This window comes from Nipponia nippon, unplaced genomic scaffold, assembly GCF_047370975.1.
Source record: "Nipponia nippon isolate SJK-2023a ecotype South Korea unplaced genomic scaffold, ASM4737097v1 scaffold_21, whole genome shotgun sequence".
NCBI classification, from domain to species: Eukaryota; Metazoa; Chordata; class Aves; order Pelecaniformes; family Threskiornithidae; genus Nipponia; species Nipponia nippon.
Window position 1 is genome coordinate 5,700,898 of NW_028262338.1, and position 22,591 is coordinate 5,723,488.

At 38.1% G+C, this 22,591-nt stretch overlaps 1 protein-coding gene across 2 annotated transcripts in view; it reads right to left on the bottom strand.

The window, feature by feature from the left end:
* The window catches only part of TENM2 (teneurin transmembrane protein 2), a 1,190,981-nt gene that overhangs the window by 488,418 nt on the left and 679,972 nt on the right, over positions 1–22,591 (bottom strand). For both annotated transcript variants that reach the window (XM_087760050.1, XM_087760049.1), the window contains one exon: positions 2,382–2,657. In XM_087760050.1, coding sequence (XP_087616176.1) covers positions 2,382–2,657 — 276 coding nt within the window. The remainder of the gene's footprint in view (positions 1–2,381; positions 2,658–22,591) is intronic.

Here is a 22,591-nt window from a genome sequence, read left to right on the forward strand (position 1 = left end):
TTTTATGCTACTATCCTGCAAATCTGAAACCGTATCAGAGAGCGAATTTCTCTTGAAGTACAGATTCTTGTTACTTCCTCTTCAAGACGAATACCTAGCAGGTTATTGATCTGCTTCTGAAGGACACAGTGTGTATTATGTAGGAAACCACTGCTGGGCACAAGCGTGAGAAATTAATCATGGTTTTGTAAGTGTCCACACTGTGGTGCTGAACCAGTGGGGCAACTGTCAATCTATATGATAATGCATCCCAAAACTTCATAAAATCAGTGATGTGAAGAAGCATTGATTTTTGACCTAACCAGGATTTGTGAGAAAATAAGACTAAAAAGTTTACTGAAGTTAATGCCTCTGTGTATATAATAGTTGCATCATACTTGAGTGTTTGGGTTTGTGGGGTTTTTTTGGGTTTTTTTTTGGTGTTTTTTGTTTGTTTTTTGGGTTTTGAGTTTCGTTGGGTTTTTTTTTTGTAACAACTAAACATACAGAAACCCTTATCCAAGGAAAAATGAATTCCACATACTGGTTTGTTTCTTGCAGGCTGTTTGATCGTGTCCTTCTTTCTCTTATTAACATCATTGTTAGAAAGATCACTTATTAAGAATGGGTTCACTACACTGTATTTCCAATTACTTGATAATTCACTTATTGTAAGGAGGAAAACAAAATGCAAGCAGACAGACTCATTTTTTCATCAATGTCTGTGGCAGTATATGTGAAAGTAGGTCCTGAGATTAAATCTTCTCAGACAAACGGTGTGGCACAGTGCTTCCACTGAAATGAAGACACTCACCCTCAGAGAAGTGAAGTCATGCTACAGAAATTAATCCAAATCGTTCCGTAATGCCAGAAATTCATTAGTCAGGTTTTTTATTTGAAATCATGCACGGTAGCCTTACCAAAACTATACTAAAGTCAATGGAAGTTGTCATATTTTCTGTGAATGGTATCATTAAAAAAAAAAAAAAACAAAAGACAGGGGGACATCAATTAATCAGTCACTGATTCTTTTTAAAATACTGGCTTCCTTGTATGCATCATTATTAGTAAATATACCTTTCCTTTTAGGTTTTGATGAAGAAATGTATCCTGCTACGCCTAGGGAGAGGAGATATTACTTGAAGATTCCATTTAAATCAACAAAAAAAGACCGCTGTGACAAACAAAATCAATTGCACTTTCCTGAACTTTTTTCTGTCAATATAAAAACTGTAATTCAGTTTTGCCTTGTTTGCTCTGACAAGCAGTCGCTTGTGTTTCTAGTGCCTGGCACACCGGCTTTGCTGAAACTGAGGCAACTGTCAGGGAGCGTGGGGAGGAGCCTAAACTCCAAACATCTGAAAAAAGTCCTCTTCTGAGAGGCACCCAACATGCAACGCATTCAATTTTTTCACAAGTAATATGCATAGCCGAAACCTGGTTTCATTAGCTGGTATCAGCTGCCTGAAGAGTTGCTCTGAGGGTGTAATGTTAGGGAGATTCCTCTTCACCTTCTCAGAATGGCAAGTTTCAAAACCTTTAGTTCATATTTTAACTAAGCTGAGTTTGCCCCTTCATCACCCTACAGGATGGAGGGCAAATGCCTGCCAATCCATTTTTCCTATTTTTCCTCTTCAGTTTAATTTAAAAATATGTGAGCACAGAAAATTACCCAGGTAGAAATTTTTAGCTGATACATATAAAGAACATGAATCTGGGTTATATGCATTTGAAAGGACAGCTGGCTTAATGCAGTTTACTTTGAGAATCAACCAATGTCTAGGTGTTTTGTCACAAACGGTTGTTGCCGAGTCTAAAGTCTTATTTCTATGAACTTAATGAACTAAACAGAAGTGCTTTGCTTCATTCTGATGCATCGGTTTGCTTTCTAAAAGCCCCCCAATACTTACCAATAAGCAAACACCAAACTGATTGTATCTTTTTACAACTTCAAAAACGTGAAAAAACACACAAAATTAAATCTGATTGTTACAAATTAGCACCATTGTTACAGCTACTGGCATACTGTAGATCATTAATATTACTTCAAGCTGTGTCTAAAAATCACATATGAGAAACTATTTCTCTTAAGAAATTTCTTTCTGCTTCTCATCATTGTTTAATTTAATGTACTCTGAGCACTAACTTCTGTGAAAGATTATTGCGTGGAAAGTAAATTGTAAGATAAAACACAATACATATCATATTATATGATATACATGTAACAGAGTTTCCTGATATTGAAGCTAAAAAAGAAAATAAATCCCAGCATTAAAAAGCAGCTTTAGTCAAACTGAGAAAGAAAAGTGAAAAATTCACCTTCAAAAGACTACTCATGCATTTTTAAGTATGATCACGTTCTCACACATGTGCATTAAGAATATATAGAAGAAAAGGCCTACCATTTTCCTCATCTGACTTATTTTCATTGTCGGAGTCGGTAAGCGTGAGTGCTGAGTTTTCACGACTTGACAGACCGGAACTTCGCCTGGATTTGATCCCTCTTCCCCACAGCCTGATGGCATGCTCCGGAGACATTCCCCCCTCCGTGTCTGAGTCAGCATCAGAGCCGGTGCTCAAGGAATAGCCTTGATGGAGTATTCCTATGTCTGAGCAGTAGCCACTTCGATGGGGAGAGGGTTCACAGATTCCTAGTTCTGCAAGGGTGAAGTTTGTTCCTAGAAGGGCAATTAAAAAAAAAAAAATTAAATAGTTTAAAAGCTAGGGGACTTATTTTAAGTTTGAAAATAACAGACCTTTTTCATTTCTCTGAACTATGCTGTATGCTAAGCCTTTGTAATGAATTACATAGAGACATCTCTGGTGCACAGATCTAGCAAGACTTAACTAAAACATACTGAATATAGTTAAAATGGATGAAATACGCAAAACAAAGGTAAGAAAGGTTTCTAAATTTTAGGTTACTATTTTGGCCCCAAATAATTAATCACTTAGGTATGTGATTAACATAAAGCTCACGACAAGAGCCGATGACATGACCTGCTTTATTATGTATCTAACCTTCTATTTGTAGGAGCAGAGCACAAGCTTTGAAGCTGAGCATTTGATTACTCAAAAAGACGAGTTTTTTCTTATGAAGCTAATTTTCTCATACATGAGTCTTCCATAGAGATAGGATTTTTTATTCTAATTTTTCATATAGCTTCCTATTTCATGGAAAATAACCACTTATTTGGGAAAACAGAGTTTACAAATACAGATCCCTTGAAAGAATGCAAACCTATCAACGTCATGAAACCTTGACACCAGTTTTGCACTTTTACATTTGGTGAGATTGGTAGTTTAATCTCTTCTACAGAAATCAAGATAGACCTCATAATCATGGTAATTGTTTTCTACCTTTTTTCACCATATTCAAGAAGAAAGCGTGCATTGAGACCAAAATCAGGAGGTCACTGGGTTTAAAGTCAAAATTTTCAGGAACAATGTCAAAACATGTAACCTTTAGCAGTTAATAACAACTCAGTGGACAGTCTCATACATTTTTAAAGCACATGGAGCCTCCCAGGATTCTCAGGAAGCGTAGACTTGCTGGCTGATTTGTGCTTATGTATTTGTTTCCTACAGTAATGAACGGGACGGTAAAAAAATACAGGGAAATAGTCACTGGTCTTTAAGGCTTTTAAAGGTTTTGAAGAGCAAGGTGATTTTAGCTTTGTTACACTGGGCTAAAAATGAAGAACAAAGACAGACTGAAGTTTCTGGCCGTATAACCGCCAATTATTTAATTAACTACTTAATTCACAGGGAAACTAGATCTGTGGTCTGTGTTTCTAAAATGGTAGTTTCATTTTGTCTAAAAGCAGTTTATATTTTCTCCTCTTCCTCTATATATTTAGCAGAATGAAGCTATACAGCAGGAATTCATACACTAAATACAAAACATTCTTAAGCATCTTCCATTAATAGAGACGTTAATTGTACTTTTTTTAAAGTATTACAGCTTCTTTCACGGATTAGCCAGGAAAGGTTATACAGTATTAAATCTATTTGGTTCATCTATCTGTATCAGCCCTCTCCAGTCTCACAGCCAGCTGTTAAAAGTGTTTTTTGGATACGGGACGTACGCACACATCTACAAAACGTAGAACCGGGCCCTACCTAACATTATTCCTAGAACTCGTCAATTAAAGGAAGGTGACTGATGTCTTCTGGAAGACTGAGCTGCGTCTTCATCCAGCAACAGCTAGCCAGCAGCGCAGAGCATGGCGAGAGGGAGCAGACATGCTCTTCGTCACCCCCGGCTTAACCAGCGAACAGGCCAGCAGCAAGAGAGCGGCCACCACCACCAGGTAAAGAAGTAGCACCGACTGGATGCTTCTAAAGAAATGAAGCATTTAGTGGCAACGTTTAAAGAGAGTATTAAAAGGCTGATGTGAAAAGAGTCAGCTCTCTTTCATCAACACCAAATTAACCCGAACCCTCTTAGTGAGGAGTATATTTTAACCTGCCTTCTAATATTTATTCTAGTAATCAGAAATTTTGTGGTGTAGTCAAAAGAAATGAACTGAACAGTCCTAAAAATGAGCTTCTCAAGTGCACTTCAGTCTAGAGATTTTTTTGCCTTTTTTTTTTTAAAAGAGCTCTAGCATAATACGTAGATGAAACGAAGTTACTTTTAAAGAAAATGTAAATTTTAATCATGTGCAATTTCAGTAGAAGAGATTTAACAAAAACAGCTCAATTGATTAGTCTTAATTTAGCCATATTAACAAACTAACCTTAGACTCATTAAAAAAAAAAAGGTCAAAATCAACTCAAAATATAAAATATATATAAAAACTTGAGAGAAGTGAAGGCTACCAGTGCCACACTTTCTGACCTAGACAGGTAGAGTGCATGTTGACATTAGGTACACGTTAAAATTACCAAACTCATCATGAAAGTCAGGTTTTTCAAGTTTTCTTGTTTGATGGTGGCATACATGTCTACAAATACATGCCAATTATGAATATATTAGCTTAATCAAGCTGTTTTACATACATGGCAAAACATTTTAATGATATTCGGTGGATTTTAACAACCATTACAAGCCCAGATGATTTCACTCTGATTAGCATCCTGTACTGACGTCAAAACCTGACTGTAACATCTGATGCAAAAAGCAGTCTTCAGAAGGATTCTTACTTCATTTGTCTGAGGAAAATGGTAAAGCCACTGAAAGCGGAAGGAAAATATAGCATTCACAGAATTCATTCATCCATTTGAGTTTTATTATCTGGGAACATGGCATCTTTCGGAAACGTGGAGAAAAGGATTTGAAAACTGACCAAATCTAAAAAAATTTGAGCAGCAGATCAGATCAACTCAGGAACACAAATACAATCAGCCTCTGAGCCTCTGGGAGAGGATTTTCTATGCTGCTTCTCAGAAATCTCCTTACAGTCCTAGAACAGAAAAATCTCCAGCATCCTGATGACAGACATGAAATATTCTAGAGATTTTCCTCTCTAACAAAAATGTGTTCTTCTCTGGCAGATTCTAAATTAATTTACTAATTTTCAGTGTTTGCTTCTGCAAAATATTATTTGAGAGCGTTCTGTAAGACAGCACACAACGGCAGAATAACTTGTCCTTGGATACCCACAGATAACCACATAAGAACATATTTTGGAGGCGTTTCTCACATCTATATACACACACATATAAAAGCATTTTTCAGATATATATTTTCTATCTAAATATATAAAAATGTATCTATATGTATTATACTTCCTGATATCTTTGTAGTCCTTAATTTACTGTAAAATCTGAGGAAAAGGAGATAGAAAAACTATAGTTGTGCTCTCTAGACCTTTTCTTGATCTGGATCATATTCTCCTGCATGCCTCGTTTCCCTAAAATGAAACTGTCCACATCTCTTGAATAACATATGAACTGCTTTCACTAACATAATATTCTCTTATTTGCTCAGCCATTATTGTGCATTAAGGTATTAATGGCATTAGTAGACCACCCTTGTAAATTCAGATGGAGGATAAATATAGTTCTGGATGCACAGAAATCATTTATCCAATAATTCATAGCAGAAAGAACGCTACTATTACTCTGCAAATGAAGTAGTCTCAGAAACAATGAGAAAACGTCTAACCCACTTCTCATCCACTCATGCTGGCACAATACTCCATATGGGATCCCGACGACAGAAAGGTCACCAGGAGCAATGGAGCCTTCCTCGCCCCCACTGCCAGCGAAAGCACAGCACCTACGAGCTGGAGCAAGGAAACGCAGGCACAGCCTGGCCTGGGGTTAAGATTTAGTGTGTCCCTCAAGAAGTATCCTCCTTACAGCTCTTTCAGTGATTAGGAGATCAAGCAAATCAAGACCTCCGAGAAGAAAAGCAAAGGAAGGCGGGCAGCAGTATCTGTTGCTTGCCATACCCTGGGAATTAAAATTGTACTGCTGTGTGTTCACAGAGAGAAATCTGGTCCACGAGCTCTAATGCGCTGCTAGCACCAGCAGTCAAGGCAGATGGATGGCTTCTTATAGTGTTATACAGCATACTCTATCTCTAGGGCTTGATGGGGTTGAGAGTAACTGCATTTTACCGAAACTTCACTTGCAAAGTAGGACTGAAATGTGCAGGCAGAATCCGTTCTTGCACATTCAAAACCAAAGCGTGTTTTCTTTCAGATTCTTGTAGCATCTACTACATTGCTGGTGACACTAAGTGAAAAGAGATAAATAACATCAGGCCCTTATTTGGCGAAAACAAAGAAACCTCTCTCTCTCAAAAAACACACCACCAAAAAAATAAGTCACAAGGTTTTTTGCTTTTTCATATGCAACAGAGCTTACTATCCTCCACCCCCAGTCCCTCCATCCCCACCTGCAGAAATCACCAGACCATTTTCATTAAAGAAAAGCAGTTAATACCAGCTGCTCCCTTCAGGTGTATGTAATCTCTCACACAAAAGTAGACCAGTAGTATACTAGTTCAGAAGTGTAATATAATTTTATGTACTTCATCATCATTGCCCATAATCTACATGCTGTGAATAGTCTCTCAATAGGGTAGAAAAGATGTTTTCCTTTTAATTAATACATCTACTATCTTTTGAGCACATTTCCTTTTACAGACATTTACTACTTAAGTTATTTAGTATATAAATGCTTACTTAAAAGTGTGTTTAATTCAAAGTTGTACAATTCTACTCATTATCTCAGCTAAGACTAGAAAGCATTACCATATAAGCAAAGGTTATCTTCACATAACCTCTAGGCAAAGGTCTCATTTGGGTAATTACAAACTGCAGGAATTGCCCTTCTGAAGATTAATCTAATCCAGCTGTGATCGCTACAAGATGCCCCAGAGGAAGACATCTGAAACCAGTAATGCACAGATATGATAAATTTGCCTTCAACAGTAGATTGGCAGTTCAAAACTGGGCTAAGTCTAAAATCAAAAGGATAAGTATCACTTTCATTCTTTGCTGCTATAATCAATTACAAGAAGTATAGCAAGAATACATTTAAGACATTCCATCCTTTCTCAAATTTTTGTTATGTTCACAGCTATAATGATTTTTGCTGGCACAAGTACCACAATTTAGCTCCAATCTGTGGTATATGAATAGGTCATTCTTTTTAACAAACTCTGATGCACACGTAATTTTTCTCAATTCTTTGTGAATTTATTATATATTATTCTCATTTGTTATAATGACAGGGAGAACAGATTATTCCAATCTCTTTTTTTTATCCACTTATCGCACACATTTTTAACATTTACCCTTTTTACTCATCTTCCTTATCCAATAAACAACTGCCATTTTTTTAATCCTTCTTTGTATTTCACCTGTTTCAATACTCTTCTTTTCCCATGATTAAAGATCCTGTTCTACAAAATGTTTTACTGATTTCTGTTGCTAATTCTACACTACCAGATACTCCAAACTGAGACTCCAAACCTAAGCTGAGGGATACACTACTGTCTTCCCGCACTTTTGAAGCTTTTCTACTATTTTATTTACGATTTTTGAGAAGAATTATATTAACGTAAGCCCTTTCTTTTGTAAATGTCCCCTTCCCCTTCCCCCTCCCCCTTTAATACATCATAAAATACAGTGCATTTTTCTGGTGGTTTAAATACACTTAAATCAGAAGTAGCTTTTCTGTGCAACATACAGGAATTTTAGCCATGTGATCACAATGACTAGCCTCTGTGGCAAATTTAATATTAGCATGAAACATGTCTAGAAAATGCTCTCTCTTAACATCATTGCTACTACCATGACTGCAATATTCCTTCTCTGAAGAACAAATTCAAAAAGAAAAGCAGAAGGACAAGATAAGCTCTTCTTTCGCTGTGATCCCTCCAAGCAGAGAGAACCCCCCACGGTTCGGGAGGCCAGGTAAGAAAGAGGAGATCCTAGCCATGAGACTCATCAGCCTACAGCAGGTTTAGGAGCTAGCTTTTCCTCCCCTTTATAATATCCACAAACGTCATTACATAAACTGAACTGTTCACCTGAACTCTCCTAACACTCCTGTTTCCTAACTCTCTATTCATTTTTCCCTAATAATAGTCCCTTGGGAGCGTGGGGAAGGTAAGCTCGTGTGGAACAAACTCACCACTGATCAAACGCTGAAAATACCAGAGAAGGGATTCCTCAGAAATTAGAAAATAACAGTAATGAACAAGCTATACCTTGTTCTAGGTTTTAAAATCCATAGCTGGGGGTTAACAGTAGCAGTAGGCTTCCTACACGTTTCTGTTACTGCCTACTACGAAGATTCGCAGATGACATTTTCATTATTAAATTCCAGGTATTACTAGTCAGGAAAGCTAAACATTATATAACTAAGCGAATGTTAACTTTAACTCTTAATGCTGATAGATCTTCCTGTCGTAGAGCACATTTGTGACAACGGCATTAGGAAATGCTGTACAGACGGTACTGAGAAGCATGAGAATAACACAGAGGTCTTTGTGCCCATCTCCGACGTGCTGTCACCCAGCCGGCACGGGCGTACGTACATGCGCGCCCCACTCCAGTAAGACTTACTACCATTTGGAATATACAGGTACGTTGCGAAATTTTGTTAAAATACTAACACATTAGTACACAGGCAACGATTTTTAAAATTCAACAGAAACACGATGCTTTTCTTCAAAGTGAAACTCCGGCAGCCTCGGTGCCTTCTGCAGCAAACTGACTAGAAGCAGCAAACAGAAATCCATACACACGTTACAACACGTGGATTGAATTTGAAATATATTTTCTAGCTTCTCTCATCAATGACAGCAAAATCCTTTAATTGTCTTTTTTATAATCCTCTTTCTGCCTTGCTTCTTTCTGACTCGGAGATCCCCAAGCCTAATACCAGGATACAGATGTTTCTCTTTTTGACAATAAGTCTGTTGACTATTAATACAGTAGATTCACATCCACTTGAAAAAAAGTTATAAGGTTTATAAAACCAAGCATCTAATGAGAGTTCACTCTAGCGCACAATATTATATAATATTCAGGTATGTGATCGTATTCTATTTTTGCAGTAATATTTCCTTCGTCAGTGACTGTGGAGCTACTCTTTTTTTTTTTTTTTTTTTAACCTTCCTTATTCAGTCGTTATATACCAAATAGAGAATACAATATTTTTAATTACTTCACACACATTTTCTATGGTTCTGCTGAATGCAGTCTCTGAGAACATCTCAAACATTACTTTATTTATCTTCACCTCCTTGTGAGGTGAGCTTTTATCATCCCCATTTTATAGCTTTTCAGCTAAGGAAAGGGAGAACAGAACAGGCTCTTTCCAGAGCATACGCTAATTTTGGCAGAAGAAGTACCATCTAAAAAGTATATTTCTGGCATCACCTTATGGTGATGAACTACTTCTTAATGATATGCTGGTTTAGGGCAAAGTATGCATTTATCGTTTTCTCCTCAAATGCTGATGTTGGTTAAGGACAAAACCAGATTTGGGAGGACAAGAGGATGGAGCTAGGGGGGAAGCATGATTATTATCTACCCAATGCAGCCCAGGTTAAAATGTAATTCTTCAGGCTAATGTTTTACTTTCTTAGGCAGTCTTTCATTTATTGTAAGCTTTCCAACTTTTCCAAGCTCTGAGGAGTGGGAAGAGGAGAACAGCATCATTTATTATGAAGGGATGTGTTATTCCTATGGATCTGTCCATTCTGAAACCTAAAGGAGACAGGAAAACAAGTACGCAATTCTGTAAGCAATTGTTCTGCTCTCCTCCGCTGCTTCGTTCACCCTTCTGGGTTCTGCCTAGGCGCACTTCTCCTCCTCCTCCTCACTGATTAAGTGCCAGCAGAAAGCAAATTCAGGGCTGAGCCTCCCCTGTTATTCCCCGTCCCGGTGCTCGGCAGCAGCGCGGGAAGAGCAGCTATGGGAAAGTCCTGCCCAGGCCTGACCCCGCGGGCCGGCAGCAGCTCCTCGGCACACACGCAAGCTTTCATCAGTGCTGCAGTCAAACTCCAGGAACTCGATCATGTTTCAGCAGAGACGCACAGACGGAGAGCAGGGAAAGGTTTTCCAAACTTGGACTCTCTGATTCAAAGGATGGAGATACTTTAGTTTAATCAACACAATGGTCACGTCATGTTTTCACTGCAGGCAAAATAACGTATTTTCTCTAGCATCATTCTCAGAACCAGTCAGACACTCCCTGTCCGTCTCCAAACAAATCAACCCGAAGTAGAGAGGATTTATGGCAAATTCCAACCGGAACAGTGTGATCTATCTAAGGTTCGAGGTATTATTATAAGAAATGCATGTAAACTCAAGTACACACGACACATTAACATGCAAATAATATCTTCCTTTCTCAAAGCAACTTTAGGCCTCTCCATGTATCTACTTACCTCTAATGAAATGTATCATCTATCATTTAGAAGGCAATGACTGTTTTGTGATCAAAATCAAATTAAACAGGGTTTTGTGCGCTAAACTTGCACAATGCATACCTGTATTTGCATAAGTATGTCCCATGTCAGCGATGGCTTCCTGGGCAACCTCCAGCAGAAGGGAAAAAAAATCTGCTGTTTTTAGGGCTACTTAGTGTCTAGCGAGACCATGAGTATGACCAGTAATCTAGAACGACTCTAATCCAATTTTTCTGCACTCTTTGTTAAAGTGTCAAGAAAACATGAGAAATGTTTTATATTTAAAATAACAATACAGTTTTTTCCTATGTGAACAACACTGGAAATGCTTCTGCAGATGGGTAACAGACATTTCAGCATTCTGAAATTAGTTGTGCCACATTACTCATGCCAAAATACGTTCACTACAGCACAAAGTTAACAACTGGGCTGTTGTGCAGCATCGGGGACTAGCGGAAACTAACTTCCACATATTAAAAAGAAAGACTGAAAGCCAACTCACAAAAACTGTGACCGGGGGAAAAATAGCACCAATTCTGTTCTTTTCGTCTGTAAAGTGTAGACAACAACATTGTGCTAACACAACTGTCCAAATGATTTAACATACCTCTGCAGTGACAAACAGTGCGTTTTGGGGATAAAATCTGTACCAATTCACAGCTATGTACTGTGACACACTCCACCAATAACATGGTTATCAATGACTAAAATTCAGTTCTATCACTTTTTCTTTTACAAGCAGCAGAGAAAGAACAGAACACAACGCTTCGTGGCAAGTAATGATGTTCTTGCTGTAAACCTCCCAGCTCCAGTCCAAACACCATCAAAGCAACAGTGGTTTTTGGAGGTGGTTTGGATTGGGTTTTTTTTTTTGATGGAATCTTACGAGAAGGAGTTAGAGTGCATATTTTCTATTCCCAGTCCAAAATGACTCAAACTATGGAATAATTTTGTTATATGCCAATCATGAGATCATGAATTTCTAAATAAAACTCACCACAGAAGCACCAAAAAGATTAAGAACATACTCCATTTGTGTACGTAAAGCAATAGCCACCATAAAAGAACACAGAAAGAATTATTTTCAAATTGCTTTTACATGTTAAACAACCTGCTCAACACCCGATAATACCTCCTTGTCACACTAGCATAGTATTTTCCTATGAAGGCATAACAACTATGGCTCCGTGGAAAACACAAAGTTCAAAGAGGAGTCAGTTTTAAAGATAGTATAAGGAGAGAATGAAGTGCTACCCCAATAGAGAAGAGCCAGCGTTTAGGATCTGTATTGACTAGCCATGTTTGAAATGCACCGTTGGGCTCATTTGGCACAAAGAAGTACAATAATTAGACCATGGTACCCACATAACCCAAGATCTCAGTTCCCACCACTAAAAAATGGCAGGAGTCATTTGCATTCTAGTCTAGCTCACACAGATGCTGGTCTTCTGTTGTAAGAGCATTTTAGTTATGTCAGAAAAGGATAGTGAGCTCTCCTTGGTCTCCAGAAAAAAAAACCCTCAGTGGACCATAAATATATAGATATGAGTACTTTCGGATAAAATCACTGTACAGCTACTAATCTTCATTGACACAGGAATCTGAGGTCAATTATTAAGAAAGATTTCTGTGAAAATCTGTAGGAAACTACCAGGGGATAAATTAGCTGGTGATAATTTGCTGAATTCATGAGAAGCCTTTTCTTATTTTTATACTGTTAAATCAAGATTTAAAACAGTAAAAAATAAACCCCCGGTCATGACTTGATAAATAAACTGTGCTCTTAAGAAGCAGTAGAACTCACAGGTAATAAGCCTTCATACTTTCATAACTGTTTAATTGGGAACTCTCGAAAAGCCTGAATCAGCTGTCATCACAGACAAAACCTTAATTGTTTCCTTTTATACCTTGCTTCACAAGTTAGGAACATGGATACTCTAGATTTTATGAAGGTCCCCAGGCACATATAAAGATTTCTTAGCACTAGCAGCTGTCAGCTGTTTAGTCACAAGGTGCTTCTTCACTGTAAACATCATGTCACCTAAAAATAACGGTAATGTAAATTGTATCCTGTACAGTAGAATAAAAGAAGTTTAAACCATTATTCGACTCAGAACTTCTGTGTTTACATTCTGAATGAAGCTGCTCGTGACAGGTTTTAGAAATGCCAGAGATGCCAGCCTTTAACTCTGCATTTCTAATCCTGCTAGGAGGACAATCAGTAGACCAACACGAATGATTCTGAGGACTGATGAAGGAATTGATCTACAAAGGGAAAGAAGAGCTTCCCAGAAAATTCAAACCATTTAAATACAGCACCACATGAACTAAAAAAGTATATTGAACAAATCCATATAAACTTTATGCCAAACTTAAAGAATAATGAAATTAAAATAATTTGAGTACTGTAATTTTGAAGAAAAAGATATATATATATATTATAATCAGGTATCAAGGAAAACAGATTAAACTCTCTGAGACAGTATACCTACTAAGAAACAGACACAACCACATTTTCTTTTATTCATCACTTGTGTTCATTGTATGAGAAAGATCAGGAAACTTCTTTATTTATGTGATTGAATTATAAATTCCTTTCAGTTTTTAATTTTTAATCCTAGTAAAATAATTAGTTATTTTCACGGGCAGTCAGTTGTGGTATTATAAATGGAACAGTTGGTGCCAATTCAGATCACTACTGGGCCTGAACTTTGCCGCAGATGAAACGTACACCCTTACTACAGGATTTCTTTTATCTACCAATGACTATAATTTGCAGACTGCATATAGACTCGTGAACACAGAAACGGAGTGCATCCTGGCCTGTCTGGCCTGTCCAACAGCTGCGATGCTACAGGCAACAGCACAGCAGATCCACCCGGTCCACTGCAGGAACTGACTGGTCTTTCCGGGCTTCTGCAGAGCTATGGAAGGAACAAGTATGGCCCCCTTCCATGCACCTCCCTTCCTTCCCTACACATACAAACCAAGCTGCTGGTCTGATTCCCTTTCTGGGAGTCACTGTATAGCCAAGCGCAACACCTTCATTTTAGCCTGTTGCACTTGGGCCGTTGTGCTGGCAGGCGCACGCTGTTCCCAACATCCTCCTCCTACCTCAGAAACAGCTCTGCTTGGTTAATGCATCTGTTTCTCCATTTTGCCTAAATTTCTGTCTGTTCCAGTGGTTCAGAATTTCAGTTCCAGTGTTTTAATTTTAATTTCGATCACTTTTCCCCCCTTCTTCTTCAATGAACAGAAGTGAAGATTTGTGGTGTGTGCCAATAAATAGCTTCTAGATTATGTTTATTCTAATTTTCTGCTGTTTGAAACTATGTCTTTGTTGTTATAAAACTCCATTTTAACAACAGGGCCAGTTGTCGCCCTTCCATTGTCCTTTCCCTTCCATTTTTCTCTAAAATTTGAAGGCATTGACTTTAATTTGGTTAATAACAGAATGGAGATGTAATGTGCCAAGCAGTAAGTTAAGCTCCAACCACCCCTTCAGCACTGACCCTCTGGAGAGGCAATATTAAGATACCTAAACCAAAACTATGGTTTTGTCAAATCTTCTTTTATGTATGGGAAAAGATTGACCCTGATTTTTAAAAAATGATTTTCCAAAATGGATTTTCCCCCAATAGGTCAACTATTTTACACAAGAACCAGCTGTAATAAAAAACATTTTACTGCCTAGCTCTTCCTTATTGCTTAGTTCTGCATTAAAAACCTTCAGTCTAAACCCAAAATCTTAGTGAGGCGTTATTATTAGGAGATAACAGAGTAAATACTACAAAGAGAGCCAGACCAAAATTTGGTTCATTTGAAAGAGAATTACTGTGCAGGCTGTGTTATCTGACTATTTTTAACACACACGTCATCTCACTTGGTAAGTGCCTTTACTTGCTTCCTAAGTGCCTTGCAGATCAGGTGAAATGATAAATTCACATCTCACTGATAAAGGTCAAGTATACCTAGGTATCATACGATGCCACTATTTTTTTTATTTGTTTATTATTATTATTTTTCATTTTGCAGACTCCAATTATAGAATTCTTTGGATTTAACAAGAACGGTATTAGACTGGATTGTTCATTAATCCTCACACAGGTTCACACTTTTTAGCCTACCAACCATTTGCGAAGAAGCATTTTAGGCTAGTTCATGTGTTTTCTTTTTGGCTATATGGGAGTCACAGGCAGTTTTCAATCTAATCCCAGGTTTGTTTTGAAAGGGAGTATGGAGTAGGTAACGACAGCACTGAAGACTAGGGGTGGAAAAAGTATCTCCTCTCTCCTGCCTACAGGATACCTTGGATGAGAGCTTGCCCATTCTGCTCCCAGTCTCTTTTTCCATTACGTGGATACTGACAGAAATACTGTGGCTGGGTGGTACTGTTGTACATCTCTTGCCTGTGGCCTTTCAGTCACTGCCTTATTTGAAAAAAATTGTTTTCTTAATTACTGGTGTGATAGGGTGCATGAGCTAAGCCAGCCAGTAGCTTCAGATGGCTTAAGCTGCCATGACAGGCTCTGGACACTTCACAGATTTAGCCATCATTTGCAGACTGATGAACCTCTGATTCAGCTAAGCATATTAAAACTTGCCAGCACATCATTTAAATTTCAGATTTGTGGATCTCAAAGGCATTTAGTTGCTCTGTTTTCTTCTTTGCCATCTCTTTAATGACTTCAGAACAGGGAACAGGCATACATGTTGGAAAACTACCCTTGATTTAAGTTCTCCTACAACTTACTTTTTTCATGGAAACTGAACACAGCGTATGTTTTATAGCTTTTTTTTTTTTGGGGGGGGGGGGTAGTTTTTTTTTTTAAGCTGGGAATTTGGCAAACAACGTGCATGGATATATAACCAAGGAGAAAGCCATTTCACTCTTCAACGGGAAAACCAAAAGAAAGATCCCTCAGCCCAAAATAATGAACAATCCAAAAGTTTCCAGGGATTTCTGATGTGGAAAGTCAAAAGAGCAATATATAGCTAGATAATCAGAAGCGTACAGTCCTGATCAACTGTGGTCCTCTAAGTCATTTTGGGGATAACTTTAAGAAGCCCAAAATCAAGACATTCAAAGTCAACTAAGTTCTCTGTAGAGGGGAAAGATACTTTCTTTTTTTTTTTTAAAGCAGAAATGATCTGCACAAAATCATAAAATGGTATGAAACACGGCCTGGTAAAAATCAAGCATTGAACTAATCATATTCCTGTTGATTCGTTTAAAAATTATTAATATCTAAGAATATATTTGAAAATGAGCTCTAAAGTGAAGTCGCTTTTACAATTAAATGCAGGATAACATGCATGGACACCATGTACCACACATCCTCACACACTACTCACCCGAGTAAATACTGTGCACTGACTGCATACATACCAGAATTTTTCCAGTGTGGTTTTGTGGGCTGGAGCTGGAGCACCCTTGTGAGCACTGCAGTCTGTATGTCCTCCATCTCATAGGACTGGCTTGACTAATTCTCTAGCCAGAATTAGTAAAACCTGACTTCAGAGGACTGGTAGCAGAAAATTTGTTAACAGGGAACTGAAACAATGATCGTCTGGCATATGCTCTCTTCTAGCTAACCTACCAGAGCTATATTAAAATGAGAGAAACACTTTTGTTTCCACTTTACCTAAAATTTTGGCTTTTATCTTTGACCTATTTAACAATACTTGCCTCTTCAGAGTTCCACTGCAGGCACAGCACACAGCAAATGGGGAATACTGCCGAAAAATTCTTTCCAGTGCAGGCTAATGCCACTGCTATTCTTTTATCAGCTTTTAACACTTCTGTTATCAGCAAATTGCCCTTTTTGGAGGGGGGAAAAGAACCCCACAGAAGTCTGCTTTTACGAACGCCTCAAGCCTTCAAAATGAACAGTGAGAATCTTGTGGTCACTGTATAGGCCTGTCTTAAGAGCAGATGTGGCACTGTATAGTTTTGGTATTAAGTACTGTCAAGCTTCCTTTCAAGCAAAGAACTATTTATCTACTTAACACAGAACATAGCCAACTTTTGTAAGTTTCCTATATTACATTTATTTCAAAATGCTTGGCATTATTAATCCTTTTTATACTGTTAATATAAAGATTCTGCTTCAAAACCTCAAAAACCCAGAAAGTTTATTTTTTCTCTCTTTTTTGCATTGCATGCACTGATGAACTAGCCTGCTCAGCAAGCATTTAACAGATTAGACACTTGAACATGGTTTCAGGCAATGCTCTCTCATGTTTCTGCGTATTGCCTGATAAACACTTCAAAGTAAACCGCTCATAAATATGAAATGAAAAGCCGAGAAGTCGTTATGCACAGCTTTGAGATACAAATCTCTTTATTCCCCTCTGAAGTGGAGTTTGATTGACATAATGAGTCATAGATCCTGTCCAGGGACACACTGCCTTATCCCCTTTTTCTCAGGAGACAGGGAGTCTTTAAAGAAATCCACTTCAGAACTTTCTGACAGACAGCCACAGAAAAGTTGAGCACTACACAAATTTATTATTTTGTATTAATACCTTCTTTAACAACCATGACACATGTCAAAGATTGATTCCAAAGCCATGAACAGGCCCCAGCATCTAAACCTTTTAAAGGAGGCCAAAGCCAAGCTGTATATTTTATCTAGTTATCACTGACACGGCCACACAGGCCTTGGATCTGCAAACAAAGGAAGACTCTTAGAGCCAGCGAGGGCCCTTGCTGGGGTGGGTGCCGCGCCCTGCCGCTGCAGGGACCTGCGTATCCACAGGGCCCCTTTGCGAGCCTGGGGAGTAATAGCTCCATTCCCACCCGGTCCGGAGCAGCTATTACTCACAGAGCTTCATGAAGAGGCAGGTGAGCCCTTCTGGCTTGGGCTAGTCCACCACCGAGCCTCACACGCGCCCTTTGATGTTTGCACAAGCAGCTCCTGCCTGCAAACCTGCATCACACGCATCTGCGGCACAGACCCCTCTACCGCCTGGCTCTGCCTGCTAGACATGTCTCACCTTGGGGGGAGGGGGGGGGGGAAGGGGGGGGGGAGGGGAGGGGAGGGAGAGGGAGAGGTGGCCAGGGGATGCTATCACCCACATTGCTGCGACCCTCATTAGAAGGCGTATTTATCAGGTACAGACTCCCTACCGTCATTTCCTATACCTCACAGGTCTATGCTGTGAAGGAGATTAAGACTTTCATGCAAGAAGGAGCAGTTAAAATCATCTAGCCTGAAAAACCTCTGAAATGCTAATTTAGATACTGCTGTTAATAAATGATACCCATATGAAAACGACAAAAACTATGGCATGTGTAATTGGTGGCTATTGGTATTCCACAAAACGTCTATTCCACAAAAAGCCGAGCTTTAAGCCAGCACAGCGAAACTGCTAATCAGTAGCGCTATAAACAAAATTATGGTGTAATAAATTGTTAACCTACAATTTTATATTCGCAACCCGCATTTGTAGTATTTGTGGAGGTTTTTAGAATTAATCCAGCAAATATCTGCCTAAACTGAGATGCAACTTCTGGCACTTTGTTTGCTCGCCATACTGTAGGCATTAAATTATACATCGTTACTGGCTTTTATTAGTCACTACTCCCTATGAAATAACCATACCTAAAGTACACAAGATCCGCCACTCACAACTTCGCTTCCTTTTGTTAACGGTCGTGCTATCACTAACGTTAGACATGATCCATTCGCATAATTTATACAATAATACATGCATCATTAAGATTTAAAAAGCAACAGTAAAAAATTAGCCTAATTTGTGGTGTTCAAAATGCACTCAAAAATATTTTTATGTTGCCAATAAAATTGAAAAGGCTAGTATCTATAAAAAAGCATACAGTGAAACAATGAAATGGTGAGAAGACTAAATATTAAAAGAACTGAATTCATATCACATGTACATAATGAAACGTTCAAGCCCAGTTTTGCAGCAAAAGGCTGCGGGAGATTTACAAGCTTAAGATGATGAAAAAACCACAATGTGGTATCGCCATCCATCTACAAAGAACATTGCTGCCTCTGCTCAGTCCTCAGTGACGGAGATTACTAAGACATTATTTTCCCCTCTGAAACATATATTGTTAAAAACTTTTACTGTTGTTACTTATTGTTTGCAAATTGCAAACACATTTTGACCCTGCCTTATATATTGTGAGCGCTCTTCCTTCTCTGCTGTATATGATCATTCGCATCTTAAAAGTCAATAGTCTGCACTGGCTTTTCTAATCACTAGTAAGCAATATATATTTACATCAAAATACAAATACATGAATTGCAACAAATACTGAGCAAAATGGGGAAGTGCTGAAAAAGCCAAAAACTAAATCAAAGCTTATGACTATAAGCAGGCATTCTCCAATTTTGCAATTTTTTACTATGGATTGCCCTTTCTATGTAAATTAAAAATCTTTGGCCCAAATTGCAACTGTTTGTAACTACTTTGAATATTTGTGAGGAATGATTGTCATACAACTAAGGAATTACAGGTATACGTCTTGGCACATATCTGAAAAAACTGTCACGCACAAGTATTAATTTTAACACATGTATTATTCCAGGGTCCTGCTGACAGACTGCCACACTGAAAGGCAAATGAGGCATCTGAAATATTCTGAATTACTGAAAGTCTTCACAAGATCTGCAGCACTCACAATTCATATGCAATTTAATTAATATTAGACATACGAGTAAAACTAGATACTTCAAAAAAGAACTAGACCCTAAAATAAACAAGCCTTTTTGATGATAACTATGCTAGAAATAAAGTGTGTTTCTCTAAACTGATGTTATTTTAAGAGATTGTAGCTCTGTTACTGAGCTTTCATTACAAGATGTGAAACACTTCGATAGGGCTTCAAGCAGCATTAGGTATTCTGATGAGGTCCAAAAAGCACAGCTGTCAGTCAGACCCTTGGCTCTGTCAGTCACTTCAGCACACTGAAACCAGGTTGTCTCCAGGATAAGTGCTCCTCAGAGATTTGCAGTTGCTGCTTGACCTACAGCTGAAAAGCAAGTGCTTCGCTCACTAGATCTATTAGCCCTTTGACTTTATTCATTCACTAGCTAATATAAATACATTGCTAAAGTGAGTGATTAATTCAATTTCTTTAGAGAGAGTGCTAAATTCTTGAAGCCTCTAGTATGACTATCCACGGAGGCTCCAAAACATTCATATAATTAGTTATTAATTATGGAATTGCAGTTAGAAATCTGGTAAGAGCCACTAAGTTTTTAATTTTTTTCTTTTCATCTTTCCTCCAAGAATACCCTTTCCTTACTGCACCATAGCTTCATTTAACATAGACACTACAACAACTATCATGTCTATCTATTTTTATGTAGTTATCTTTGCGCTGGAAGCCTGTTCAACAAATCATCATCTTTCCATTTCTTGTTTGTGCTTTCCAGGTTTGACATCAACACAACAGCTTAAACCAGCACTTACTGTTGCTCCTAAAGGACCAAGGCTTCCATTAAAACTGCAGGAATTAGACAATTTATAAGAGAGGAAGAAACCCCAGAACACTTATGCACACACTGTTGAATGAAAGCCTTTCCCTCCATTACTGGAGAGAACCAACAAATATTTTAAATTACCTAAGATATCAATATAACAAGGAGTCTGGAAAGCATTCTGACATAAAAATCTGGGAATCTGACTCAACAGTCCATTGTTTTGACAGGAAAAATGCCACCTTTTTTCTTCTATATTCTGATCCAAGTATGGCATGGTGATGAAAATACCAGACAACAGAAGTGTCCAACCTAGAAAAGGAAGTTCCCTTCCGATCATGTTGACAATTTTTTTCATTTGTAACCAGACAGAGGATCTATATAGTCAGTACTGATCCTGTGGTAAGTTTTGTAAATGAGGCTTACGTTAATCAAACAAGTTCCACATAGCTGGACTTAATGGAGTAAAGAAAGCCACCACATATTTTGGAAGCTTCTATGGAGACTTCCTTCCCTGCTTAAATCTCATTCTGTAGGGAAAAAAGAAGGAAGGCTTTTACTGGTGTTATAGTGAATTCTAGCTTTACGTACCGGAACAGCTATCACTCTAAGAGAGAGGCCATATCCGCTAGTTCACTCATCCGAATTGCCTTAAGCTTCATCAGTTTTCAAAAAACAAAACAAAAAGCATACACAAGAATGCCACAAAACCCCACAGAAGTCTGCGAAATGTGCCAAGAGGAGCGCTTCACTTTTAAAGCTGCTGGTAAAGCAGGCATTCTTTTTCAGTACACACAGAACAGTTGCAGCTTAGTCCAGAAAAGTGAGCAAGAATATTTTCCACTCATGCATATGTTTATATTTACAAAAAATTCTTCCCATTTATGCCAGTAGCTAAAAATTTTTAAATTAGCTAAAAATTTCTGATAAATAGTCAAACATTCAACAACGTTGTAACTCAGAGCTTATTTGAAAGCTGGCAACCACTTGGAAGAATATGTCTTTGAAGTCAAACTAAAAAAAGTAAAATATACATAGGTATATGCACTTCTTTGGTTGCCATTTTCAGCAAAGTGACATATATATGTTTTAGTACCCTCAACCAAGGAAACAATTACTTTTGGATTAAAAAACCACTTCCTTGCAGAAACCTGCACCGCACAATTGTCTGCGCAATGGCCAACACTAACCTGAGCTCAACACAACTTGCGGGATGCCTTCAGAAAGGCTGCATTTCAGGGCTGGAAAGCATGATCCTTCCTACACAGTATGCACTGCACTATGCATTTAGTCCTTTGAGAGCTTTCAGGATGAAAAGACTATAGTTATTACTACCATCATTATTATTAATGGAAAATACACATGTAAAATTAGGTTTCAAACACAATGTTTTATAGCCCCTATTTGTCTCTGTGGACATACGCCATAATGGCTTTAACAGACCTTTAACACTCACTGACTAATTAATCTTTACACTCAGGACCCAGCACTGAGTTTTATTCAGTAAGGAGCAGAAAATAGCATCTGTGGATTGGGCTTGCAAGGTCCACTGCATGAATAAATTGACAGGCTACAGGAAGAGTCGGTATTAAACAGCTCCTCTCGTCCCCTCAGTACTCCTGGAACAGCCTTCACCAGCCCTGAAGCTTCCCTTCGCAAACTTCTTACATACGATTTATTTTTATTTTCTAAAGTGCCTCTCTTTAACCTTACAGAGACTCAGTCTTCCAAATACATTGACACTGCTAGAAAAAGTATTACAGGGACCAGATATCACTTTAAAATGTAACTGCATTTCCGACACAACCGAAGTATGCACCAGCAAGTTCAGCTTTCCTATGGAGAGCACAAACGAACCATACAAATTAATAGACCCCAGCAATTCATCAGAAAAACCTTTAGGCTTCCATTTCAAACTCAAACATGTTCTAAATATGAAAAAGCACGAGGAAAATATTCTGCAAAAAAAAGGCACAAAGAGAAAATACCCCATGCAATTCCTTAATAGAATAAATTCAAGCTTTACTCCTCTTAAAAGAATTTTAAAGGTATTGTAAAAGAACAAGCATATAGGGCTAAATTTCTCTCATCTCATTTGCATGATACAGTTATAGTCAATATAGCTTACCTGGAGTCTTGCCTTACTTTAGCTATAAAGCTGGGCAACCAGAACACCATCTTCAGTTACGAAAAACAAAGTGTCATGTGTTGACTAGTCAAGCTTCAGTGGTAGAGATTTCATCAAGATGAAATTATTAAGGATTCTAATTGTCTT